Source organism: Mugil cephalus, chromosome 11, assembly GCF_022458985.1.
Source record: "Mugil cephalus isolate CIBA_MC_2020 chromosome 11, CIBA_Mcephalus_1.1, whole genome shotgun sequence".
Lineage (NCBI taxonomy): Eukaryota > Metazoa > Chordata > Actinopteri > Mugiliformes > Mugilidae > Mugil > Mugil cephalus.
The window spans coordinates 4,883,016-4,908,047 of record NC_061780.1 but is presented as its reverse complement, the minus strand read 5'-3'; the positions used below and the strand labels follow the sequence as shown (position 1 = coordinate 4,908,047).

General features: G+C 42.3%; 2 protein-coding genes across 2 annotated transcripts; both read right to left on the bottom strand.

The window, feature by feature from the left end:
- Positions 1-1,975: 1,975 nt before the first annotated feature.
- On the bottom strand, positions 1,976-19,924 carry si:ch211-1i11.3 (mitogen-activated protein kinase kinase kinase 5). The gene is made up of 28 exons (XM_047599783.1): positions 19,473-19,924; positions 19,251-19,390; positions 18,382-18,569; positions 18,074-18,242; positions 17,655-17,761; positions 17,302-17,472; positions 17,001-17,113; positions 16,471-16,630; positions 16,216-16,366; positions 15,994-16,098; positions 15,621-15,670; positions 14,937-15,032; positions 12,787-12,871; positions 12,327-12,460; positions 11,048-11,175; positions 9,655-9,791; positions 9,467-9,572; positions 9,204-9,361; positions 8,668-8,869; positions 8,355-8,523; positions 7,416-7,581; positions 6,630-6,809; positions 6,385-6,490; positions 6,010-6,256; positions 5,668-5,780; positions 4,677-4,774; positions 4,504-4,580; positions 1,976-4,374 (listed from the first exon to the last, which is right to left on the bottom strand). The coding sequence occupies exons 1-28, from the start codon at positions 19,807-19,809 to the stop codon at positions 4,278-4,280; spliced, it is 3,990 nt and encodes a 1,329-aa protein (XP_047455739.1). The 5' UTR covers positions 19,810-19,924; the 3' UTR covers positions 1,976-4,277.
- Positions 19,925-21,073: 1,149 nt separating this feature from the next.
- snip1 (Smad nuclear interacting protein) lies at positions 21,074-24,910 on the bottom strand. The gene is made up of 4 exons (XM_047598284.1): positions 24,593-24,910; positions 23,890-24,022; positions 22,137-22,678; positions 21,074-22,030 (listed from the first exon to the last, which is right to left on the bottom strand). Exons 1-4 carry the CDS (start codon positions 24,751-24,753, stop codon positions 21,775-21,777), a joined length of 1,092 nt encoding a protein of 363 aa, XP_047454240.1. The 5' UTR covers positions 24,754-24,910; the 3' UTR covers positions 21,074-21,774.
- Between the last annotated feature and the right edge of the window lie 122 nt (positions 24,911-25,032).

Below are 25,032 nucleotides of genomic sequence, written 5' to 3'. Positions count from 1 at the left end.
ACACGTGGAGTTGGCTCCTCTCTCTCCGCTCACCCCCGGGGGCCCTCTCTATTCTCCTTTACCTCGTCTCTCCGTCCCTCACCCTCAGCCCCTCCACCCCCCTTCTGCTCCACCGCACTCGCTGTTTATGAGTGCATGAATCGCTCCATTTCACTACTCCTAGCCCTCTACCAATCCCACAACCGCTTCAATAATAGAAGTCCTCCCTCCCTGCGTTTTCATTTCCATGACAACGCACAATGAGGGGAGAGAGAGAGAGAGAGCGAGAGAGAGTGAGAGAGAGGGGAAAATAGCAGAGGCAGGGGGGGAAACGTGAATGAGAGGGTGGGAGTGTCTTCTCCTGACCTCTGGTTCCTTTTCTAAGGAGGGACTCCTTCACCACAACTCTTTTAGAGAGGTTAAAGTGACCAGTGAAGTGAGCACCAGCAGCAGCATTCGGGACAAGGAGACTTTGGCAAACGACAAAGTTAAGTTAGCTTCATTAAAAAGATGCTGTTTTACAGAAGAGGAAAGGATGAAATAGAAAAATGTGTTCAAAAACCATGTGCGAGATAAGAGTGCTATCATGCAGCAACTGTAATGTTATGAATGTGTGCTATCTTAGACTGCTACACTGTGTTTTGCAATACAGCTAAGGCTGATGAGATTATTGTTTTGCAGGTTATAAATAAAGTAAGAGTCAAGTTTAATATTTTACTGTTGTGGTGGACGAAATGTCGGTGGATCTTCAAATCTTTCTGCTGAAGAGAGCCTGAATGTGGGCAGCCAATATCAAAGCGCAAAACAGTGAAGATGATTCTCAAACAGCAACAAATCTAGTTACGGGCATATTTCATTTCAAGACCACAGTCAGGACAGTGCAGAAGCTACACCTTCAGAAAACAACGAATGATTCTAAATAATCAGTTGATTTTTCCTTGTCACCCCTGTAAAGGACTTATTAATGCTTTATGGTCACAAGATCATACGATTGTGATGAAAACAACAGAGATAAACAAAGGGTGAAAGGTCTTGAGGTCAGGCCCCAGGGGAGCTTTGCAACAAACGGATAGACACACAGACACGCACATCCTCATGCACACAGACAGGATTAGATTTTTTTTTTAACTCAAGTCGCTAGATTACAGCAAGGATTAATTCTACACTCCTCTGGACTGCTCGCTGTTCTTTTTTCAATTGATGCAGCCTGTACGCGAATAGGAGATAACGCTGTTGGCCTCGGGCTAATTGCTTGTAGGTTTGTTCCTTCCTCTTTCTCAGGGTCATAAAGATAATAAAATTCCCAGCCGCAATTAACAATTGTCAAATGGAAAAAAAAGTCATTTGTAAATGACAATTGAATATATGTATGTAAACAAACACTAAAAGGCTTTCTGTGAGGTAATATTATAGTGTTTACTGTGCAAGAGAGGATTCCAACACAGTGTAATCAAACCTCGTGGGTGTGATAGCGATATCAAGAATGTGGTCACAATCTACTGCCATGTGACCATAATAAGCACTTGAACTACTTGCCTGTAAACTTGATCTACATGTGCATGTAGACTGTGTGCACCTGCATTGGAGTTTGAGTTCACACTTCATACAGACATCATGAACAGAAGCAGAGCAGTCACATTACAATCTCAGCTGATAATGATATTGCACACTAGTGCCCCACTCAGACACGCGATTTACGCAGCAGAAAAGTCTGAGTCATGCTGCAGCCACCTTGCTGCATTTTTAATCAAACGGTAGTTTTTCCCCCCACGATGAATGCGGGGCCATCTGAGCTGGAGAAAAAGAGGGTGAGCTCAGTAATCCCCGGGGTTCTAGGCTTCCCAGTGTGGTGTCCTAAACCCCCACCTCTGAGAGCCAGCAAAATCCTCCTGACAGCAGTCCTCATTATTTTACTATTAGTGGCTTAGCTCCACCTCAAAACAGGACAGAGATGCAGAGATTTAGGCCAGAGGAGGAAAGAACAGAGATTACCGGAAACAATACAAACACCATTTATTCATAAATACTGAAAACAATGCAGGCATCTAGACAATGGAGAAACTGAAATCCCATCAAAATGATGAAAAGAGAAGAAATATGTGCTTTAAGGGAAAAGTTAAGATTGTCAGTGGGAACAATACCCCTTATTATCCCCTCTCTGCACTGTAATTAGATCAGTACCAGTACATTAGTGAGTTGATACTGACTCAAGTGCACCAACGTGCCTGATCAAAGCTGAGAGTTTGCATCCTATTAGCTGGACAATCCTAATGCTATTGTGTTAAAAAGCTTATTAGAACGAGAGAGACTTCACTCACATTGCATTCAATTATCTGTAATAGGAAATGACTGCGAGATGGCAGCTGCTGCTTGTGATGTAGCTATTAGGGTGACTCAGTACACCACATTAGCATAAGTGTGTCAGACAGGACAACAACCACTTTATGTCAGTTTACCTCAAGAACCTGTTGATCACTTAAATGTCAAAGATATATATATGTTTTTTTTTTATCACGATGGACAATTTATCTCTGTAGCTCACTGAATAAATTAAAAGGTAAGATGACATTTGGAGACATGCCAAACTGAATTTGGCTGGTAACATCCAAGCATTAAATTTCTTTCTGACACCACCCAAGGACGGAAGAGGGACAGGGCCTGATTTGATGTATTGTTTCACCTTCACATTTGTTCAGTGTCCTAGATTATTGCAGAGGTAAATCAAAGCTTGTGATCGTCACTGCAAGAGAAACCTGATGGGTATTTTGGTGAAGGATGATCCAAGCTAGTAAAGCATGACATAAACCTATGATCACAGAAAAGTGATATGGCCGTTTTGAATTATAGTAGGCGGCTGCACCGCATTTTAATGGCTTGACATTGCGTAACGTGAAGGATGTTGAACACATGGCATACGTTAACCTATTTTACATTACATTTTTCTCGCTATTTGTCTCAGTTGACTAAGACATTATTGCAGTGAAAAGACTACAAGTGCAGAAAACAGATTTCAACAATAACGTTCAAGTCAGGAGATGTTTTGTCCCATTTTTAGTTTCACTTTTTTGACTGACTGCAAGACATGGGCAGCCAGGTTTTGCTAACATTTAGTGCAATCCAGCTGTCAGTTATTAGTTTTAGTTTCAACAGATTTTCTTATTCACATCTGACGTTTTATATTAGATTTCTTGCTCTACCTTTCTATTTAACTGCAGTTTTCTTAATGGCATGTCTCATTTTGCCAGTGGTGTCTCAGAGTTTGCATACAACTGTAAAGCATTACTCATGTGAGTGCAGACCATGGTTGCTAGGAGCCCAACCCTGTCTCTGAATGAAGTCACTGACGGAAACTGGAGTTAACGTGCACATGGCATTGTGAAAGCTCCTGTGCAGCTTATCAAAATAATGAACATCCTCTTATCTGGCACAGGATCGCTGAGATCTCCGTGCGATGAGGAAATATTGGAAACAAAAAGCAATCAGATACAGCATGTGCAGATGTTCGTACTCCAAACGAAATGATCACCGCTTCATTTTTGAGGCTCCATTCTGACACACGTTTTCGTACTCGTGTGTTAAAGAATTGAAAACCAGAATGACTGATCAGAAAGGCCTCCTCACCTAGAGTGCCCAATGTCAAACAGTAGACTTGCTGTATTCGAGACACCCGGACAAAGTCCATGCCACTGTTTCTACGGAGACGTCAACATTGTGAAAACAGATGAGGAAGCACGTGTGGAATTTAAAGACTGTTTGCCACTGCATCACTTCTTCCATCCTATGTCATTCCCTCAAAAACGATTTCCCTATTACAGACAAACGTGTGCATGTAGATAACAGGCCAGTCCCAGAGATTCAGTGTTCCTGTTTACTACTGAACACGTTTCAACAGGTTGTCTGAGTAACCCAAGTAAGAATACGGAGGCATTCATCTCACATACATTATATCCCTAATAACTTAAATCTACTATAGCTTTCAAAACAACAACACAAACAAACAGTGTCATTAAAGGCATCATAAAAATTAACAATAAAATAGTTTGTAACACTTGGCAACATTTTGTGAATGCATAGTTACAGTCCCACATGCCAAAGCCCTGAGAAAAGGTAAAAAAATAAAATAAAATGTTGATATCGAAAAGGAGGGGAAGACGTTTGTATGCACAAAAACTGGAAGAAGTGGCTACGTATCGTTTGAAAAAAATTAATTCACAGTTCAGCAAAGTCAACAAAGTGTATCCAGATCACACAGGGCCAGCCTGCCTGACACTAACTGTGACGTACAACATCAGCAGTCATCAAAGAACGGTGTCCTCGCTCTCCTCGTTGTGTGTGCTGAGCTGGGTCTTCCGGCGAGCTGTGATGGCCGCCCAGATCCGACACAGCATGCCGCCTCTGAAACAGCAATTTTGGACAGATTTAAACATTTGAATGCAATGTTTCAAAAGGGGACCTCACACGCTAACAACACTCCACCTTTTCCACAGGCAGACCGTGCGAGGATGATGTGTGGAGGCAGCTCACCTTATGCCACAGTAAATCAAATCGTCCCTTGAGGCAATGTAGAGGAGACAGTCCAAGGTGAACTTGTGAGAGAGTAACTAGAAAACAGGATCATACAAGTGTAGGTGGATGAGTAATGCTAACCAACCAACCTCGAGCATAAAAAAACAATCTTGAGCTTTGGCTGAGTTTACCTTATCAACGGTGTCTTGATCTACAGGGACAGACCTGAGCCATCGAACCAAAGCCTTTGCCTCTGGATTAGAGCTTTTCTCTGACTCGGCCTCGCCATCTATAACATAGATTACAACCATTAAGCTCTGTCTGACCTTGAGACAAATTACAGCCATGCAGTATTTAGTGGTTTTAATGGTGAATGTGACTTAAACACCACCAGGCTGTATAATGATTATCAGAACTGACAAGTCAGGTTATTGTACATTAGCTGCTGATCAGCCAGTCAACGCCTCGGACAGAAACCAGTCAGGCAAAAATCCCCCGGCGGCCTCAGGCTGAGGCGTGGCAGGGATTGGCTGGTACATGTGTTAAGAAATAGTAATGAGAATCGCTCATTATGGGTTAGGTTCAGTGATGGTCATGCAGAGGCTTGTTTGGTTAGGTGTCAGAGTATAGGCTTAGCTCCTACAAACACTTAAAGAATGGCTTGGAAAATTTCTTCTTGCAACAGAAGTGCTGTTTTCACGGCTGCATCGAAATGAACTAGGTGAGGGAGCTTATTTAAATTCAGAGGTCTGACAATGACACTGAATCTAGATCAAACAGAACGCGCAAACATTCCTGAATATTTGTTTTAACCTGCAGGAAGTACTGGATTAGCCTACTTAACCGCAGACATTTTACCTTGTGCGAGCTGAGAAAACAGGGGCGTGTTGATGACAGCTCAGTTACATTTAGTGAACCAGAACACAAAAAAGTAAGAATGCAGCCATAACTAAGATGCCCATGCTTCCCCTACTGTGGCATGTACAATGTTGCCTCTAACAATGGTCTATGGGCCAGTTTCATCAAAGCAAAATCAAAGCCAAATGGGATAGGTTGAGATAATTTAATTCAAGATATGAGATGTTGAGTGTACTTATGAACTTTCTTTCATCACAGAAACACAGATACAGTTGTTATGGTGACAGTATCTAGAGCAGATTGATGTATTTTAAACAGCTTTACCTTCAGTAACTGATGATTTCCTCAGTACGTCAATTTGCTGCTGTTTCCTCAGGACGGTGCTCCTCAGCAGCTCCTGGTACTCCCTCTCCTTCTCGCTGAGCTGACTCAGCAGTCTGAAGCGCAACACAAACAGCCATCATAACTCAGCAGAAAGCCGTGCAACAATAAAATACTTATTAATCTCTGCAAACTGACTAACAGAGGTGTCGGCGTTAGTATCATTCACGTTTTTTTGTAGGAAAAAAATCCACATATCATATATATTCATCGTTGCGCACAAAATTGATTTGTGGCTTGTCCACCACAGAATTTCTAAATAAAAAAACTTGTCATGTAAGTTACCTCCTGGTCTCTAATCGCATGTCTCTCAGCTGCTCACTGAGGGGACAGTTGGCATTAATGACAAGGTCCGTAGGGGAGTTAGTACTGTCCGTGGGCAAGGGCTCATCTTGGGGCGGCGCACGCTCCACGTCTAGTGGCACCATCGACTGGTCAGGGACAATAACTACAGGCGTGTCTGGGTCAGCTGGCTGCTCCTCAGGAATGCTGTCATCCATCTCAAACGAGGACTGCAGCTGGAGTTTCAGTTCTGGGGGCCAGAGTGAGGGGTGGGAATGAGGTCAGTGGCAGAGGTACAGGCAAGCAAAAAATAAAATAAATAAATACCCATAGACCCACAGACATAGTAATACTGAATGAAATGTACGGCAGCTTCACCTGGTAGTAGTACAGTTATGGCCTCCTGTACTGCCTGTCTCAGCAGATTGTCCAGAGCAAACATCCAATGAGGCTTCACCTGTTGTTGCTTCAACACTCTCTTCACCTACATACAGAGCAGATGGTTGAATATGAATGTACGAACGACTGATTCTCAAAGGCAGCTTTGTTGCCATCTTTAAATACCTTGCCAAACCTAGAGTGGACAGCAGGTCGTGTAAGCACTGGGGAAATCGGTTACTTACCGCATCTTGGAAGTTAAACAGCACCGCCTGCAGGCTGTTCACAGGAACTGTGGCAGCAAAGAGAGTGCCCCGAAGGTTGAGGAGAGCACCGGTCAGCTGCTTCCTGTCTGGAGAGCGGATGTTGTCTCGCAAGCAAATTATGAGTTGGGTGATGTGGTTCACAGTGAGCCCATCGCCGTACTTCAAAGAAAAAAGACAAGAAAACAAGGATGTTGTTCTCATTCTGGAAGACTTCTACATCTTGTGATTTGTTCCTGTTACAAAAACTTGCTCATAACAAAACAGAAAGATGTGCTGATGTTGAAATCAATTAATTTATAAAATGTAAGTGTATAACATATAAAACACAACACAAATAATATATTGTAGATTGTGATTAAGCCCACTTTCACTACTTTGGTGAGAAAATGACAAAATATAACAGGAGGAACCATACTACAATAGCAATGGTTCTCCTAAATAAAATGTTACAGTTTTTAAGTGAAGGGAAACCAGTTTTACTTTGACGAATATGCCATGTGGCTGTTGAGTTTCATTCAGGTTCCCATTTCTGGATTTCGCAATGCCAACAGTGCAAGAGCACAGTTTGCGTAATGTCAAATGATGACGGGTGTCAGACATTCTGAGCTTGGAGCTTGGAAGTGGAAATATATCTGTATCATTGTCAGCTAATAATTACTGAACAACAATAATCAGTACTAATGCAGGGATTTTAGAGAAATGTGCCACGCATGGAGATTTTAAATCAGTGATTTATTCCTGCTGTTGAGGGTTTTCTGCACCCACCTGAGGCACCGACTCCTGTATATTAGAGACGACATGGCTGATGTATTCAGTGAGAACTCGGTGCAGTGTGGCTCTCCTCTCACTATCCTTTCTCAGCATAAACAGGCCGACACTCTCGTGAGTTGAGGCAGGGCTGCTCATGTCTGGGGCGGAGTCTTCTGGTAGACTGGACAGCAGGGGGCAATAGAGAGAAAAATCAAATGAGATTATCAAACAGATAGGAACAAGGACTGCATATACACTGATCAGCCACAACATTAAAACCACTCACAAGAGAACTAAACAAGTTCTAATTAACTAATAATTGTCCTGCTAGAAAAGTTCTGGACCTGGCATTCCTATGGATGTTACTTGCACATGTACCACCCACCTAGACCAGGCAGCCCCAGCCCACAGTCATCCCCAACAGAATGCGGCCTGACACACGTACACAAAAATGGTTTAGGAACATCTCAAGAAAACACTAAGAACAGCAAGGAGTTGACCTGGCCTCCAAATTCACTAGATCCTAAACTGATCAAGTATCTGTGAGATGGTTCACAGAGGCCCCTCCCCTTCAACCCATAACACCCAAAGGCCCCCACCAACAACATTCTGTTACTAGACACCACAGGACACTCTCAGAAGGTCCACGTCCATACTCTGATGAGTCACAACTGTTTTGAAGTCACAACACGGAGACCTACACGATATTAGGAAGGTGGTCATAATTTTATGAATGGCCAGAGAACAGAGATGCTGAAAAAAACATTTGGGTTATGTGATAAAACTGCGGCATCTGATAGAGTATCACAATGCCCCTTTTCAAATCTAGACAGGATATTGCCTCACCAAACTGTCAAATTGAAACCTCAGTGTGGTTTGATCTAAGATCCTGTAGAACCGTAGATGATGCAGAAACTAGGGTTTGATTTTCCGTTGCTCTAGAATCGAACTCACGACAGTAAGCTGGTGGTGGTTGGTGGACTCTCTGAGATTTCTTGTTCTCCAAGGGCCATCTTGTGCCTCCTCAGGTCCAGTGAACAAGACAGGTCAATTGAGTTTGAGTATGAATCAGTGTCCTCCACAAGGATGGAGACAGGCACAGATAGACTGCGCTGATAGTCAGCTGCAAAAGCCAATGAAATCATGATTAAAGACTGCATGTCAGTGTTAAAACAGTAGAGAGATAATTATGCAACAAAGATGGAAAGCTAAGTAAAATACATGACAAGAGCAGTGATCTGATGTTGGAAGTGCACTGGCGGCTTACTTGCAGACAAGGAGTCCTTAGGTTCTAACTCCTGTGGAGCTTTGGTCTTCTTCTTCGGGGAGGACCTGAGGAAGGTGTCTCCTAGCAGTTCTGCGGCCGTGGCTCTGTCATCTGGGTTTGGCACGAAACAGTTCATGATGAAGCCCTTGGCCTCATCCGACATACACTCTGGAACCTTAGGGTGGATCTTAAACATGCCCACCTAAATGGCATATTTTAAAGGTTGATGAGAGACGTTGAACAAGACTCGATTATTCCCAGTCACATTTAAATTGTTATGCTCATTGAGACAACTTCACTTTGAGATACTGAGATCTTTTTGCTGTGAAAGTTGGTGACCAAGCTTCAATGTCAAGCGCAGCACTCAATAAGAATAACAAGAAAACAACTGATGATAACATGACAACACTAAATCTAAAGTCACTGAATAATCAGAATCAAAATAATTTATCCTGTAGGGATCTTCTATAGCTGCACCCAGATTTTTTGAAGTCTACATTAGTCGTCTACACAAAACACAAGCGTCCTCTCTGTACCTTGAACATGGCTGCCTGAGGGCTTCCCAGCTCATGGAAGGGTGGTTTTCCTGTTGCCATTTCTATGATAGTGCACCCAAGGGACCAGATATCCGCTGGCTTTCCATAACCCCGAGGCCCTTGGTCTATAATTTCTGGGGCCATGTACTGAAGAGTTCCTATTAAAAGAATTCATAAAAGTCAGCAAAAACAGTTGACAGATTAAAGAAATATAATACACCCATATGATGTATTTTAATAGAGTCTAAACGTCCGCTTCTTACCAGTAAACGTCTCAGTGCAGGGGTTAATCCCTGCTAACCGTTTAGAGGTTCCAAAGTCAGAGATCTTCAACACTCCACTATAGGTATTGATCAATACATTGTCACCCTAAAGAAGATACAATAGACTATTAAACCTAAGAGGAAAATATAATAGAATTTAAGAACATGACTCTCAGTGCCCTACTCACCTTAATGTCTCTGTGGACTATCTGATTATCATGAAGGTATTTGAGTCCTTCGAGAATCTGTTTGGTGTAGAAGATGATGGTGGCTTCATTGTCTTTCAGAGGACCCCATTTGGAGCGAAGAAGAGATGACAAACTTCCTAGCAGTAGGAATGTATAAGTTCCCAAGCTGGTTAATTGTACGAAATAGTTATGGAGGCAGAGATGTAAGAAACATTGTTTCCTTTAAGATGTTTTTCTAACAATAATGCCATTGTTTGAAGGACTTTTTCTCCAATGAGCAGGATTTCCTAGGAAACACCCAGTTTGTTTTTAAAACTGGCTCTAGCAGATGTTACACAGTCACATATGCATGTACATATCTGAACCTGACTTCTCTGATACTTAATAAAGCTCATCATCATGGAATTTCCAAGGAACAAAAGCATGACTTCTCTCCACATGCCTGGAGTACCAGCGAAAATAGTCTCTCTTAGTCATCTTTAACTTTAACGTTACTTGGCTATTACGTAATTCTGACACTCTGACTGTACTCAACTGTCTGTCAATGCATAAGTCTGTAGATACACAGAAAGATAATGATATCACCAATCAGCAAAATCTCTAAAAGCAGACAAAACACACATACAGTAATTGCATAAGCACTGCAATAAACAAAACTGAAATAAAAACTTTTTTCAGTCAGCCACTTCTGTACAGACACATGTTATATTTAAAATAGTGTTCACAAGGATCTCCCCGAGGAAATCCAGCAATAGACAGTAACAACTGATTGTTATTTTTAGAATTACAATTTCATTTTAATTTGTTATTAGTGTCTACCTTCTGTGATAACCCCTTGTGACATCTTGTAGTATGACGTGACAGTTGCATCTGTTGGTCTGTTCTGTAGGTTGTTCACCTAGAGCACCTCTGGTACCCTGTGCGTTAACGTTACATACAATAAGCCCGCCTAATCCGTCTCTCTCTGCTCCTCTCCCCCTGGCACTTGACGGTTCTGGTTCTGTTTCTTACTCTCTACACCGATTTCGATCTCGATCTTCGACCCCCCCCCCCCCCCCACACACACACACACACACACTCATTAGACAACTGAGCTGCTGATCTCACCCAGGAAGGGCACTGTGCATTTTGTATCACTTTATTTTTTTTTAGTCTTTTAACTTATTTGAACTTGAATATTTTACTGGTTTAGTTTACATAATTAAGTATCCGCAGATTTCAGACAGAAACAATTCAGTCTGTCTGCATTACAATTGTATGTATGTAAGAATGACAATAAAGCTGCTGATACTCCTCACCTACAGTCTGCTTGTGCCGATTTTAGCCGTAAAAAGCACGAAAAAACGATATATAACACACTAAAGGAAAAGAAAACGGATGTTACGTTTTTTACCTCCTGGGACTTCTTCCATGAAGATCTTGATGAAACCATCTTGACTGACAGAACCCAGGTACTGGACAATATTCCTGTGTTTGAGCCTCTTGTGCAGAGCTATCTCTTCATGAAGGGGCTGGGAATACCTGGATAACACAAAATAATAAAAACTGTAGATGTGCGTCGTAAAAAAGGCCAGTAATACAGCATCCTGTGTACTTGTACCTGCAATGTCTAGTCATTATTTTAAAACAGGAGGAGATCTTACAACATGCAGAAACTGTGTTAGTTGGGCAAACACACACATACTACTACATGAAATTAAAAAAATCTATACAATGTATACATTATCATATAATTATAATATACATTATTATTTCTGGTCTGCTATATTTAGCGCACAACTGTATATAACATTTCCTGAATTTAAATTGCCGGTGTCTCTCAATCAACTTTATATATGATGTACTAATACAATACTATATGTCCCAATATGTGTAATGTATACATATGTGTAATAATACAACCGATTGAGATAATGCCCAGATTTCTAAATAGCTATATTTAGCATATAATTACTGGGTCTGAGTAATAATTACAACGTCAGACCAGAAGCATAAGATGAAGATACATTTATACAGCTGAGACCTGGGCATCTGGCCAATATTCTAATTTAAGTATCACATTTATTTCCACTGAATCCTTTATTAGCAGACAAAGCTGCAGTGCATTAAACTGCTCATTGTGTCAATGACAAAACTACATGCAAGACTAAAAGGCGGTTTAGACTTCTGTGTGTAGACCTTAGAATGGTGGCTGACGTGCACATCTCCAGAAATGTAACTACGTGCCCTGGCAAGAGCTGTGATTGGTCTGATTGGTAGAGACATATTTCTGCGTTCTGGCTGCTTTTCCATCGCTGCTATTATCGAATTGATTGTTTTGGATCAATAAATATGGAACACATCAAGGAAAGGTTAACTGAGGTGATACAAACATTTGTACAACCTGAGCAAATTTCGGCAAAAGTTTCAGTCGCCAGTGTTGAAAGTGAAGCAGGAAGTGGAAACAAAAATTAACCCAACTGGCAAAAAAGACACAGCGACTTGAGTCTAAATGGTCCCCACAGATTCCTAAAGAGCGCAGGGGATCTAAACTTTCCAGAGTGTGATTTCTGCCAAATTGCTTCCCATTAAGGGTATTGTGGAAAGAACATGTTTATTTGAGAAACAGTGCTTTGTAATCCCCGGTAGAGATGACTCATGAATGAAGAAGAATAAAGACATGTTTCTCATACGTGCTGTCCTTCTCAGGAATCTCCTTGATGGCGATTCGTACTTGGTTGCTCAGATCCCTTCCTGCATATACCACACCATAGGTCCCTTTACCAAGAATCACCTTGTCTCCACTCTCATTGGTCTCATAGATGTACTGCGGAGTAAAATAAAGAAGACGTGCATGAGTATTCAGTGACTGGAAGAAGTGAAGAGTGCCTGACAAGCACACGCACAAACAAAAAAGCCTGAGAGAGACACTTCATTCAGAGATTGCGGACATGGACACATGGAAAGTTTTTGGAAATACTGCACGCAGTCGCATACTATATATGGAATAATATTGTTTGTGGAAAATACGACTCTATGTTAAAGGAATTAATCGCAGTTTGAGAATTAGCTATGTTTCCCAAGTATCTACAGTCTATTTTTTTAGGCAAGACGCCTAAAATAGCATCAAGCAAATGAAGCATTGTGACCGACCTCTAGAATTCCCTCAGACAGATGTTCTGGGTCCTGAGCTGAGTTTTCAGCCTGCTGAAGCAAAGAATTCACCAGCTCGCAGAACCTATGGAGTATATTGCAAGAGGACATTATTGTTGATGAGGATATTTCATAAAGAAGAAGGTTGTTAAATACAATTTCAGTAAAATTCAGTTCAAGTGTTCTCCCAGCTGTGCCGCCCTACTGTAGAGGTTTGTGGCCACTAGTCGGCTCCTAGTCTCCTTTCCTCTGGTGTGTAATATAGCTTTGTTTGCGTGTAAAGGTGTGTAAATTTAGAAAAGCGCACTTTTGCACTTTCTCCCAGAGTGCAGGGAGCACGACTGAGGTCCTTCTATGACTCTATGACTTCTATGTCCCATCAGCCATGTGCTACGGAGTGATCTGCTGGAGAAGCAGAATCCCAGCGGCAGACAAGAAGAGACTAAACAGACTGGCTCTGTTCTCGGCTGCCCTCTGGAGCCTGTGGAGGTGGTGGGTCATTGCTGATGTCCCACCTCCTTCAGTCACCAGCGTTACTGCAGTTCCTTCTTTCCTGCTGCTATGGGGCTGTACAACTAAGCCTGCTCCCATTAGACCTAATTCATAGAACTACCATTTCATCTAAATAGTTACTTTTTTAATTTTTCAGTGTTTTTACCATTTCATATGTGGGCAAACATGGGAATTTTCCCCATTGTGGGATGGCCATTGCTATCTTAGCACTACTTGTTTTTGCCCAAAACTCAGCTATTTCAACAGGGGTTGAACAGCAAACAAAAGACATAGTAACCAATGAGAGAATAGACATGTCACTCAAACCGTTTTTTTGCGTCAGGTCGTAAAGTTGGACATTGGACATGACATAGGGGTCTATAGGGACTGACTGAGAAAGTCTCAAGGGCAAAAATAACAGAACGGGCCGGCCGGCCAATCAGAGCAGACCATGTTTTTGTGAGAGGAGTTAAACCACAATGTTTCAAGTGCAAACAGGCACTGCTGCAGCAATATACAGCATGAGAAAAATATAGTGTTTTTGGAAAATTCTAGCAAGAATATTTTTTATAGGCCGCACCCAAAGTCTAATTATGAACCTGTAAATAAGGACATGGTGGACTCTTTAATCAGCTATTGCTACATTTCTGTTTCCAACACTGGTCCTTGCAAACAAAAGATAATGAGAGACAAAAGGTTTGATCTGATAGCCATTAGCTAATCCGTACTGAAACCGTATACTGACCATGAGCCCAGTCCAAACTGGAACTGGCTATTGGAACCTAACACATATCATAGACCTCAGGGATCAACTCAAAGTGTGCTGCAGAAGAACAAAATAAATTGTGTTTGTGTTTGTTCCTAATAAAACACTGGAGAGCAAATCAGAATGTAACTATGAATCTGAGTTTCGGTTTCACTCCCATTTCTTTGGAAGCAGATGTTACAAAAAAAATCCTGGGTAGCGAGGATGCTGGATAACCCAAACAAAACTTAGTCTGTGCACGTTAAATTCAGAGGTGTCTCCTAAGTGTCCCATGCTGTCTGAACTGAAACAGTTTGTCTTTACACTGTCTGGCTGGGCTGGACCGTTTGCACTGTTTTGTATTGTCTGCAATAGGCTCGCACTTTATTCTCACACCCTTGTACTGTACTTAGTCCTATGTCTTCATATAGCTCTATAGTCCTGGAGGAAGTCCTCTTATCTCACTATGTACTGCACCTGCTATATATGGTTGAAATGACAATAAAAACCTCTTTGACCTTTTTGAAAAGAATGAATGCAAGGTGCTAGGTGGCACAACGGAAGTTAAACTTACTGTGTTTTGGTTTGAGTTGTTTTTGATGGAACAGAGCGAAAAAATGTATGTTAAGGGGATTTCCAAGAAGGCGATGAAGGAAATATGACTCATATAGAATAATGACACGAATCTCTCAAGGTCATTGACTTCCTTTCCGTGTGAGAACAGCTGGTTTGCCTATTTGCCTGTCCACATACGGTTATCTTCCGGTATCCTGAATCAATGGCCTATTTATCTTTACCTAGCCAGTCAGTTGCTCGGTGAACAAGTCTTTCACGCAGGCTTACGCATATGTACACACACACGCGCGCGCACACTCCACCCTGCAGTATCTTTGCAAATCTATTAGTCACTCACCCTTTACAGTGAATCTCAGAGGGGAAGCAGAGCTGGAAGTCATCCGAGTTGAAGTGGACATACAGGAAGCAGCTCCTTTCATCAATCTTCGACGCACTTCAGAGCGAAAGAAGCAAATACAGATTTCCATTTTTCACTTATTTGTTTAGAAAACCTGTAAGCAAATGGGATTCTGCAGAGTGTACAAGATGCCTAAACAGATTAAACACTGTCCATGTCTCGGTGTTCTATTGAAGCAGTAGCGGTTGTTTGGATTGCAGTGTCAGCATTAGACAAACAAATATGGGGAAATGGAATTAATTCAGTAATGCTGATAAAGAGCCCAACCCTGCTCCAATAGGAAAGGTGATTCTCATTTTTCCCCATTGATGCGACAGTAAAGCTGTGTGCTGTTTTTTAAGTGGAGGCGGGGCCCTTTTGGGTATTTTTTGGGACTGCAAAAGTGGCAAATTGGCAGACGAGACAAGGCTAATGTACACATTAATCAGTTGCTGGGGAGGAATCAACAAAAAGTCAACAAATAACAAGGACGCCAGAATCATATTAACCACGCAGAACAAAAATCTGTCAGCTGGCCAAAGTTTCCCAGACAAGTTGCGTGTTTTGAGTTCCCTGGATTTGTTGCAAGCTTAAACACACCCAGAACTGAGAGGAGGTGTTTGCACATGCCGTACTCCACTTTACCTGACTCCCCGAATTGCAGAGGCAGGGAAAGTCCACTGGTTTAAACCTTTCTGCAGAATCAAAGATGAAGCAAAACAGGAAAACATAATTGTCAATGCAGTGTATTACTCATGAAAAACAAGCTGTTATTTGGATATGTGAAGAAAAGAGCCCTGGGGCGGGAGGAAAAGTTTTTTTTTACTACACAGTGACTCTGAAAGAACACGCCTATACACTCCTCGGATTAAACATTCACTGAACTGTAAATGAGTGTTAGAAAACTTAGTTCTTCTTTTATGATGCAACATAGATTCCAGTCTGTATCTACGGATTTACAAAAGGACAAATGCACTCAGATCAGAACTTAGAGTGGGAAGACGGAGGGCTTACATACCTTTAGTAGTGTTACATGTTTCAACTGGACAGTGCGACTTTCATCCTCCTCGCTCACACACACAATAGCTGGTTGGAGCATTTTACTGGGCTCCAGAATGAGAACCTGGACAACAGTGGTGCAAAATTTACGTTACAATCCGAATGAGGCCGTCCTGTTTGAGAAATACTTCATGAGGAGATTTTCTTTTAATTGTCATGGTTACTGTTTGTCTGGTCTTACCGGGCAGCGGTCTATTGAGACGGTGGGTTTGCACGTCTGCAAAAGCAGCTCCATCCAGAAATCCACCGTATCTTGTTTGGCCGATCTCACCTCATCCAACTTGGCAAACTGGCGGTAGAGGATGTATGTCTCCATGATGGACGCCACATACCTGAAACAAACACAAGTCTGTCTTCCCTCTTTCTTTCAGTCTACCTCCAGCCAGGCAGATTTGTACTACTGTACACTGACCGAGACTGAGTGCGTAATTCTCACCAAATGGGGGCCTTGAGTCTGTAGAGCTTCTCTGAGGCCTCTATGACTTTCCTGTGTTCGTTAGCAAGAATGTTTGCTCCGAGGTAGAAACCTACATCCCAATAGTCCTTCATCTTCTCCAGACTACCTTTTCTACCAAGCAGGCTGCTTATAGTCACACCTAGACAAAGACATAATATCAGAGGGTCTATTACAATTTAGTTGATCTGATTTAGTCATCTTGGAGTGGATAATGGAACAGGAACAAAGAAAAATATCCATATTGTGTGCATCAATGGCTTAAAACCAGGCAACAGGTTGATACATCTCAAAACTCATAAAGACGAATGTGGATTTAAAGACCATTTCATAGATATGATAAGCGGCTCAACTGCCTTTGCTTCTCAATGACAGCACCACTCCTGCAGGATCAAAGTACTGTGTAAGAATAAATCTACAGATCATAAACTTAGACTGTCCCCAGTTTTTTTTTTAAGCAGGGTTTTGGGTTAGAGTCTGTCGCTGCTGAAGAAGGAGGAAACACAAAGCACCTATTTTGCGCAGCTCAATGGAAGTCTCAAATTCATGTCCAGCTGCCATCAGGAGGACCACGTTGTTGATGCCTGAGTGAAGCGTTGGCTCCGTTTCAAAGGCTTTTCCGTACCTGACGAATAATTAATGAAGAGAATAAACACTGTCAGACGGGGACCATAAAGTGCACTGGAAAAAATAACGAGCCATATTGCTGAAAACATGTAGAGTGAGCTCCAAAAATAACTGGGTGAATTCAGAGCAAGACACAGACTCAGGTGTGAAAAGGTTTGTTTGCTTAGACAAAAAAAAAAGTTGTACCAGTAACAGGCCTGGTCTCTGCTGCGCTGGTCAGTGAACCCTGAGGCCATGAACATGTCTTTGTAAATGCGTCCACAGAGACAGTACACGTCTGACGCCACCTTTTCTCCCATCTCCACAATAGGCAGTATTGTTTCTAAGGCCTTAGCTCGGTCTCCGGGTTGATTCCTCCTAGCATGAGAAAATGAGATATTAACCATGCAGCTTTGACAAAACCTTGCATGCACACAAAGCAAACAGACACTGCAGGCTGAGGACGACACAAAGACACATGGCTGAAACCAGAGAAGAGGAGATCCTAATCATTTGATTATGCTGACAAAACATCGATTCAACGGCTGTTATGTGGGTACCTGTTCAGGGCAAATATATAGTGAAACTTTATGTTCTGATGTTTTGCTATCCGACACATTGGCAGGTTATTCAGAGTCTCCACCAGTTTGATTATGGCATCATAGTCCTGAGAAAACAGGGTGCAGTATTACAATATATCGTTCCCCATTATCACCTCAGTTGTCACTTTTGTATACAGCTACATATATGAAACACAAAATATGCAATCAGATGTCTTTTTAAAGGTTTAAGCTAAACATAGATAATGCAGTCATATGACTCATTTAGTGTATCTATAGACCATTTTCCAAAAAAGTGTTTATTTTCTATTAAACGATTCTTTTATATTATTATCAGTTGATATTGATCATTTACTCATGTATACTGTTATATACTCATATACACTCAAATGTATAAATGTAAATGCATAAACACACACCTGAATGTCCCTGTAGGACAACAAGAGGTTCATGACTATATCAGGGGTAAGCAGCTCTACACTGTCCAAACGTTTCTGGATGCGGTTCAACTCCTCACTCAGGACTCGGCCGCTGAATCTCTCCCGCGCTATACGGATCTCATGATTGATGGACTCCCGAAAGTACTCACTGTCAACATAAATAACAGCAAGTCTCCAGTAAGCTTTAGTGAATGTACACACAGGATGAGATATTATTAACAGCACGACAACATGCACCTATGAAAGTGTTGATGTTTCTGGCAAAGAACCGGTAGTTTGCACCTGACCTGGACTGAACGTGGACGTTGTTGAGCATGTGCACCAGTCTGTCCACTAGCGGGGTAAGAAGGGGTTCCAGCTGGAAACTAGGCTGCATTAGCTCCTTGATACAGGTCATCATTGTGGCGTCACAGGCAAACACTTTGCCCTGAGGTGACACCACGTAAGGAATGAAGGTGTAACATCCACACTGCTCCTGTAGGAAGACAATGAATGCATCACATGGCCTAAAAGGACCTGAAGCATCATTTTCCAACTGTAAAGGCATTTTCATGACAATCTATTGTTAAATTGCAGGAGAGGTGATTTCAATCTAACAACAAGGATACTCTGGGGCTTTTAAACAAAGCTCTCTCTAGGACCTTTAACAGACTACGTGGTTGCTTTTCTCAGACTCATAACACCGTAAATTTTATATCTTTCAATTTTTGATGTTGGATTTATAAACTTGTCAAGTCAATGCTGAAATATAAAAACACAGACCATTAATCAGTTAGATATTAAATGATTATAATATGATCATCATCAAAGAAGAAGCTATCCATCCTGTTGTTATTTTGCAAGCTAACTAACTAGCACGACTTAGCTAGCAAACCCTGGTTTGCAGTCTGCAGTAAAACTATAAACATATTGAAATTAGATTGTATAATAAGTAGATTTTAGCAGTTCTAGAAAACATATCTGACACTGTAGGTATAAAAGACAAATGGTCAATTATTGCATTAATTATGCATAAGATTGCACCATGTACTTGATTTGTAGAGCCCTCTGGGGTCTCTAAGGCATCAAGGTGTTTCCCACTTTCTGATCAAGCCAGGTTGCAAGTTTATTTCAAATATCACATCAGCTCGTATCAATGAACTAATGGGCGTGTTACCTTCACAGCTTGTAGGTCATTGTCTTGCTTGTAACAGTACAGAATTATGTTATTGGTCATACTGAAACTTTCTCTCACGCCAAGGTGATAGAAAAGTGAAGGCTGGCAGAAAGTGTCACTCATCTCCACCACCGCTACATCTGTGGATGAAATTTGAAAGGGTGTGAGTTTGCCCAAGTGCCCTGATCCAAATCGCTCTGCAGACAGCGTGTCTGCACTTGCCTGCGTTGTAGAAACTATCCAGGATGTCCGTGGTACCAAGGGATATTCTCTCGAATGAAAAGGTTTTGAAAACTGCGTGTGTGTCCGCGCAGGCTTCCTTCAGACATTTGAGGGATAGGTTCTCCTCGGTCTGCGGCACGGATGCGTCCCCGTTGACGATGTACGCCACGGACAGCGCTCTGGTCCGACTCCGCGGAGAAATGATCTGTTTACCCGAGCCGCTGGCGCTCAGGTCTACCGACTCAGAGTCCTGCCACAAACTTCCAGCTGACACCCAGGTGGGATCCTTCCTCTTGGAGTCGCGCAGGCTCATTCGCCTGCGCTCCGTGGTGTACATTTTCTCTCCAGGTGACGCTCAGTGCATGTCTTTGATCGGGAAAACTTCCGCCGAAAGCTGCAAGGCAAGGTTGCTGGTTCTTGTAATTCCAAAGGTGCGTGGCCGCCTCCGCTGGTGACACACATCCACTGACATTCCCAGTACTCCCGCCCTCCTCCTCCTCCGCCTCCCCCGCTGCTCCGCCTGTTGGCATTCTGACAGCGAAACTCTACTCCGCTCAGCCTCGACTCTCGCATGACCTCTGCTGTGAAGAATGATTACTCAACTTTACTCAACTTGCTCACATTTCACAAGAATAACGCAGTGGCACGTCAAAACCGGCCCCTATTGCCAGTTTATTTCTAACCGTGTTGCATTTAGCAACCTTGTCACATACAAAAGTAGTAAAAATGATATATAATACAATTGTAATATATATGTGTGTGTGTGTGTGTGTACCATCCACTCAGCCAATCACATGGCTGCAGTTCAGTGCATTTAGGCATGTAGATGTGGTCGAGTCAACTTGCTGAAGTTAAAACTGAGCATTAGAATGAGGAAGAAAAGGGATTTAAGGAAACTGTGACTACAGTTCACACAGGCTTACCAAAATTGGACAATAGAGGATTGGAAAAATGTTGCCTGGTCTGACGAGTCTTGATTTCAGCTGCGACATTCAGATGGCAGGGTCAGAATTTGGCGTAAACAACATGAAAGCATGGATCCATCCTGCCTTGTATCAACGGTTCAGGCTGGTGGTGGTGGTGTGATGGTGTGGAGGATATTTTCTTGGCACAGTGGGTCCTTAGTACAAACTGATCATGGTTTAAATGCCACAGCCTACCTGAGTATTGTTGCTGACCATGTCCATCCCTTTATGACCACAGTGTAACCATCTTCTGACGGCTACTTCCAGCAGGATAATGCACCATGTCACAAAGCTCATATCATCTCAAACTGGTTTCTTGAACATGACAATGAGTTCACTGTACTCCAATGGCCTCCACAGTCACCAGATCTCAATCCAATAGAAGAACCTTTGGGATGTTGTGGAACGGGGAGGTTGGCATCATAGATGTGCAGCCGACAAATCTGCAGCAACTGCGTGATGCTGTCATGTTAATATGGGTCAAGATCTCTGAGCAATGTTTCCAACACCTTGTTGAAAGTATGACATGAAGAATTAAGGCAGTTCTATATATGCGCGCACACACACACACACACACACACACACACACACACACACACACACACACACAGAATAAAAATCCACACAAGACCCCGCTGCAATAAAACTCTTCAGAAAATTCAAATTTTCTGTCTTTATTTACAGTACAAAATGAAAAATTACTGAATGCTTCTGAGCAGAAAACAATAAAAAGGGAAGTATTTTAACACACACTGCAGTGCTGCAAGGAAACACACAGCTGCGTTGACCATTTTCCCATCACTACAAAAAAGAAAAAACAACAAGTAATATCTTAACAGGCTGCAAATCTGCAACGTTTACAGACAATAAACAATGCATATGAAACCAGAGTTCACATTCCAGTAATGTCGTATACACTAAAATATGAAGCATGGACACAGACGATGAGCTGTAGTTTGTACTCGATGCTGTAACCCCCAAAAAATAATTAACTATCGATTAGCAAGATACATTTATCTGGCATGGAGCACTCCTTTAATGCGAGTCACTGTCAGATGTTGGATCAGTCATGCATCACACAGACATTACACAAACAACCTGAGAATAGTATGTCTTGTATGAGACAGTGGTGGCAGGTTTAAGCAACAGTTCTGCAATTACAGGATATATACAACGAACCACAAGAGCGTTCCATATTTTCATTTTTTTTTAATTGAGTCCCATATTTGGTGGATCGCTTTATTGCTCCGTTTCCTGCAGACACGGCTTTTTGTTTTGTTGACAGTGTTTTTTGTCAAACCTGAACGAATTTCGGCGATGAAGTGTGTGCGAGCGGTTTACTCATCGAGACCCTCGTCGTCCTCTTCCTCCTGCTTGGCGTCTACCTCGCTCGTGTCTGAGAACTCGTGCAGTAGGACGTACTCGCGGCTGCTGAAGCCAAACTTCAGAACATCTTTTTCTTTGAGCTCATAGTAGCGCTGGGACTCGATGCGCTGGTTGTTCAGGTAGGTGCCGTTGCCAGAACCAAGGTCAATAATGTAAGGTCTCACCCTGCGGCCCATGGTGCCATCCGCCCGTGTAAATTCCATCAGCCTGTAGAGAGAAGACATGTTTTATACATATAGGAACATCATCATAAAGAAACGGTAAAACGTATGAATATTTCCCAAACTATTAGGATGATACGTGTGAATCCTACCTGTACTGGAACACTGCATGTTGCTTGGAGCAGGATGGGTGGTCAATGGGGATATCAGCAATTTTTCTTTGCCTCCCCAACAAGTAGGCACTCTGTCTGTGAATGTACATGACTGGAAGGGGCTCATCATTCTTGAAAGGGTACAACCGCCATCTGCGCTTTGGAATGCGTGCCTCAGGTGGCTCGTTGTACTTGATCACCACTCCCCGGAAGGTGTTGGTGTCTTCTGTAAGCGCCCCGGAAAGTTCAAAGTTTGGCTTCTCTTTCTCGGCAGCAGGACCGTCTGCATCACTGCCCCCCTCTTCAGACTGCTCAAAATTTTGCTCTTGGTTTTCTTCGCGCCGCTGGCGGTTCTCCCTGCGCCGCTCATCGTGCTGCTGTCGCTCAGCTTGTTGGGACGCAAGCGCACTTCGCTCCCGTTGTCTCCCTCCGCCGCGGTCTCTCTCGCGTGGCCTGTCCGTCTCCCACCTGCTCCGCCTCTCCTCTGGTTGGTCGTTTCGTCTTCTCCGCTCATCACCGCCAGCTCTATGCTCATCCCGTTCCTGTAACATTTTTTGGAAAGAGGCATTCACACAAAAAAAATGTATTAATGCATTAGGTAGCTTTCACGCCTATTTGTTGTTCTGAAATTGACAGTGTTTTGCTCACTGATCTGAAGACAGTAACAACACTCTGTTCAAGAACAAATAAACTGAGCTGAGATCAGTTAGAGTGGGTGGTCTCAGTCGATCACTGGAGAGATTTGTTTACAGTGAGATCACACACTACTCACGGCCCGATACGACCACCTCAAGGGCCAGTCTTCTCCTTTGGTTGTGTCTGGTAGCAGCAGTAGTGATTCTTAAAATGTTGTTTTCTACAGGCAATATAGATGGCTGATCAAACTGAACATGTATCTGAGTCAGAATGAAATGTAAATGTGAAAACATCCTAACACTCTGTCTGGCTGAAAGAATTAAAAAGGGGTTGCTACAGCCTGCCACGGAAGTGCACTAAAATTAGTAATCAGGACTATTATAGCTGTGGATAAATACCATTCATAGGCAGCTGGGACATTCCAGTCTTGTTGCAGTATCTATGCTACCTTGAATAACTGTAGCCAAATGTTTGAGCATAGCTGTATTTTTGTAAGCTTATAATTTCTCAGACCTCATACCTTCTTTACTGAATATCTTGGATTTATGAAAACGTCACATTTGCTTCCTGGAAACAGACTATTAATAAATTAGAATATCACGTTATGATTAAGTAATTACAGTAATTAAGTGTTACATTGCACAGAGCACTTGGTTTTGGGGTCTCTAGGATATCAAGGGGTTTCCCATTTTGTAATCAAATTTGGTTACAGCCCTATGCTAAAAATCACATCAATTTATTCCAATAAACAAGCAAACAAACAAACAACCTTGTATTGCATAGAGAATTATGTTACTGGTCACAATGAAACATCCTGGTAGTGGCATATGCCAGAAAGCTTGGACAACTGTAGTCAATGTTTGATCTGTGAATAGACTGCCTGAGACTAAATTTAAAAATCTTGTGTACCACTGTTTTTTCTCCACAGGCAATAGACAGCCAAAGAAGTTGCATTTAAATGCTGTTGACTGGTGGAGGTATACAGGTTTTCTTGGCATAACAACAAAAACATTGTATAACCACTGATGAAATTGTGAATGATACAGTGGCCACTTTTCAATCACGGCACTGCCGAGTCTTATAAAGTCTGCTTCTTTGTCATTTATAATGTAATCACCCGCTTTATTTTGGCATCGCCGCCACGATGAGGACTGCGACTTCTCCTGTTTCTGGGAGATCTGCTACTTCGTCTGGCGGGGGAGGTCTCCCTTCTACCACCCGGTGAACGGTCTCTCGTCCTGGCAGGTGACCTACACGAAAAACACAAGACACTCTAACACACAGGTGTCAAACATACAGCCTGTCTGAGGGTCTAATCTGGCCCGCAGCATGAATTTGCAAAGTGACAAAACATAGAAGACTGCAAATTTTCGATGAAAATAACTGCTATTCCTAATTTCATCCGCTCTTTTAGTCAGAGAAGTGGACAGAACACAACACTTAGACCCAGCTGACAACGATGAGCTCAAATAACACCTTATTTTCTTTAAAAAAAAAATCATTTTTAAAAGGATATTCTATTAAATGTAAACATTGTACTGATTTACTTGTTCTTCTTTGCATTGAAACAAGTGGAAAAAGCTAGTCCAGCCCACTCATGATCAAAATGTGGCCCCACAAACTAAAATGAGTTAGACACCCCTGCTCTAAGCCGACTTTACACAGGCTATTTCTTGAAAACACTTAAGATGCAACTAGTGTTGGCTGTGCGTGACAACGGCTACCGAATCAAACAACTTATATAAACTGAAAGATTGTCTGTTTGTGTTGCTGGCTGTCGAGTTAAAAGCGAGACGACCGAGTAACTTGACATGGTTTACCTGCTCGTTCTTCTCCTCTGTGGACTGGAGTTGCCGTTGGATCTCGACCTCGAGCGGCGTGATCTCTGTGGCCTACCAGGGCTCAGTTTCTCCTGCTTTATCTTGACTTCAGGTTCCCGCTCTGGGGACTCTCGTCTCCTATGTCGCTTTTCTTTGGCCATTCTAAATTATTATTAAACTCTTTTGATCGCTATGTCACCAAAAATTATCCGTTTCCACACAAAATAATATATAAAAAAACAAAACCCTATGCGTGTGACAAACTTCGGCTGTCGAGATCGTTTACTTCCGTTTCCGGTGGTTCGCCGAGAATTTATCCCGATGTGGATGCTGTCCCACTCATTTGTCGTTCCGTCACGACTAGTCATGTCATTAAAATCATAAAGTATAAGTGATATAAATATATAAGTGAATGAAGATAAATAATTAGAAGGGTATTA

What these genes read in the sequence shown, in the direction of transcription:
- si:ch211-1i11.3 (XM_047599783.1), bottom strand. Translation starts at nt 19,809, where the DNA reads ATGTACACCACGGAGCGCAGGCGAATGAGCCTGCGCGACTCCAAGAGG. An exon ending in TAAGGACTCCTTGTCTGCAA is followed by an intron (nt 8,524 to 8,667) that starts GTAAGCCGCCAG and finishes TGGCTTTTGCAG; the next exon opens with CTGACTATCAGCGCAGTCTA. An exon ending in CATAACTGTACTACTACCAG is followed by an intron (nt 6,257 to 6,384) that starts GTGAAGCTGCCG and finishes TCTGGCCCCCAG; the next exon opens with AACTGAAACTCCAGCTGCAG.
- snip1 (XM_047598284.1), bottom strand. Translation starts at nt 24,753, where the DNA reads ATGGCCAAAGAAAAGCGACATAGGAGACGAGAGTCCCCAGAGCGGGAA. An exon ending in CAGAGGAGAAGAACGAGCAG is followed by an intron (nt 24,023 to 24,592) that starts GTAAACCATGTC and finishes TTTTTCGTGTAG; the next exon opens with GTCACCTGCCAGGACGAGAG. An exon ending in CATGCAGTGTTCCAGTACAG is followed by an intron (nt 22,031 to 22,136) that starts GTAGGATTCACA and finishes TTCTCTCTACAG; the next exon opens with GCTGATGGAATTTACACGGG.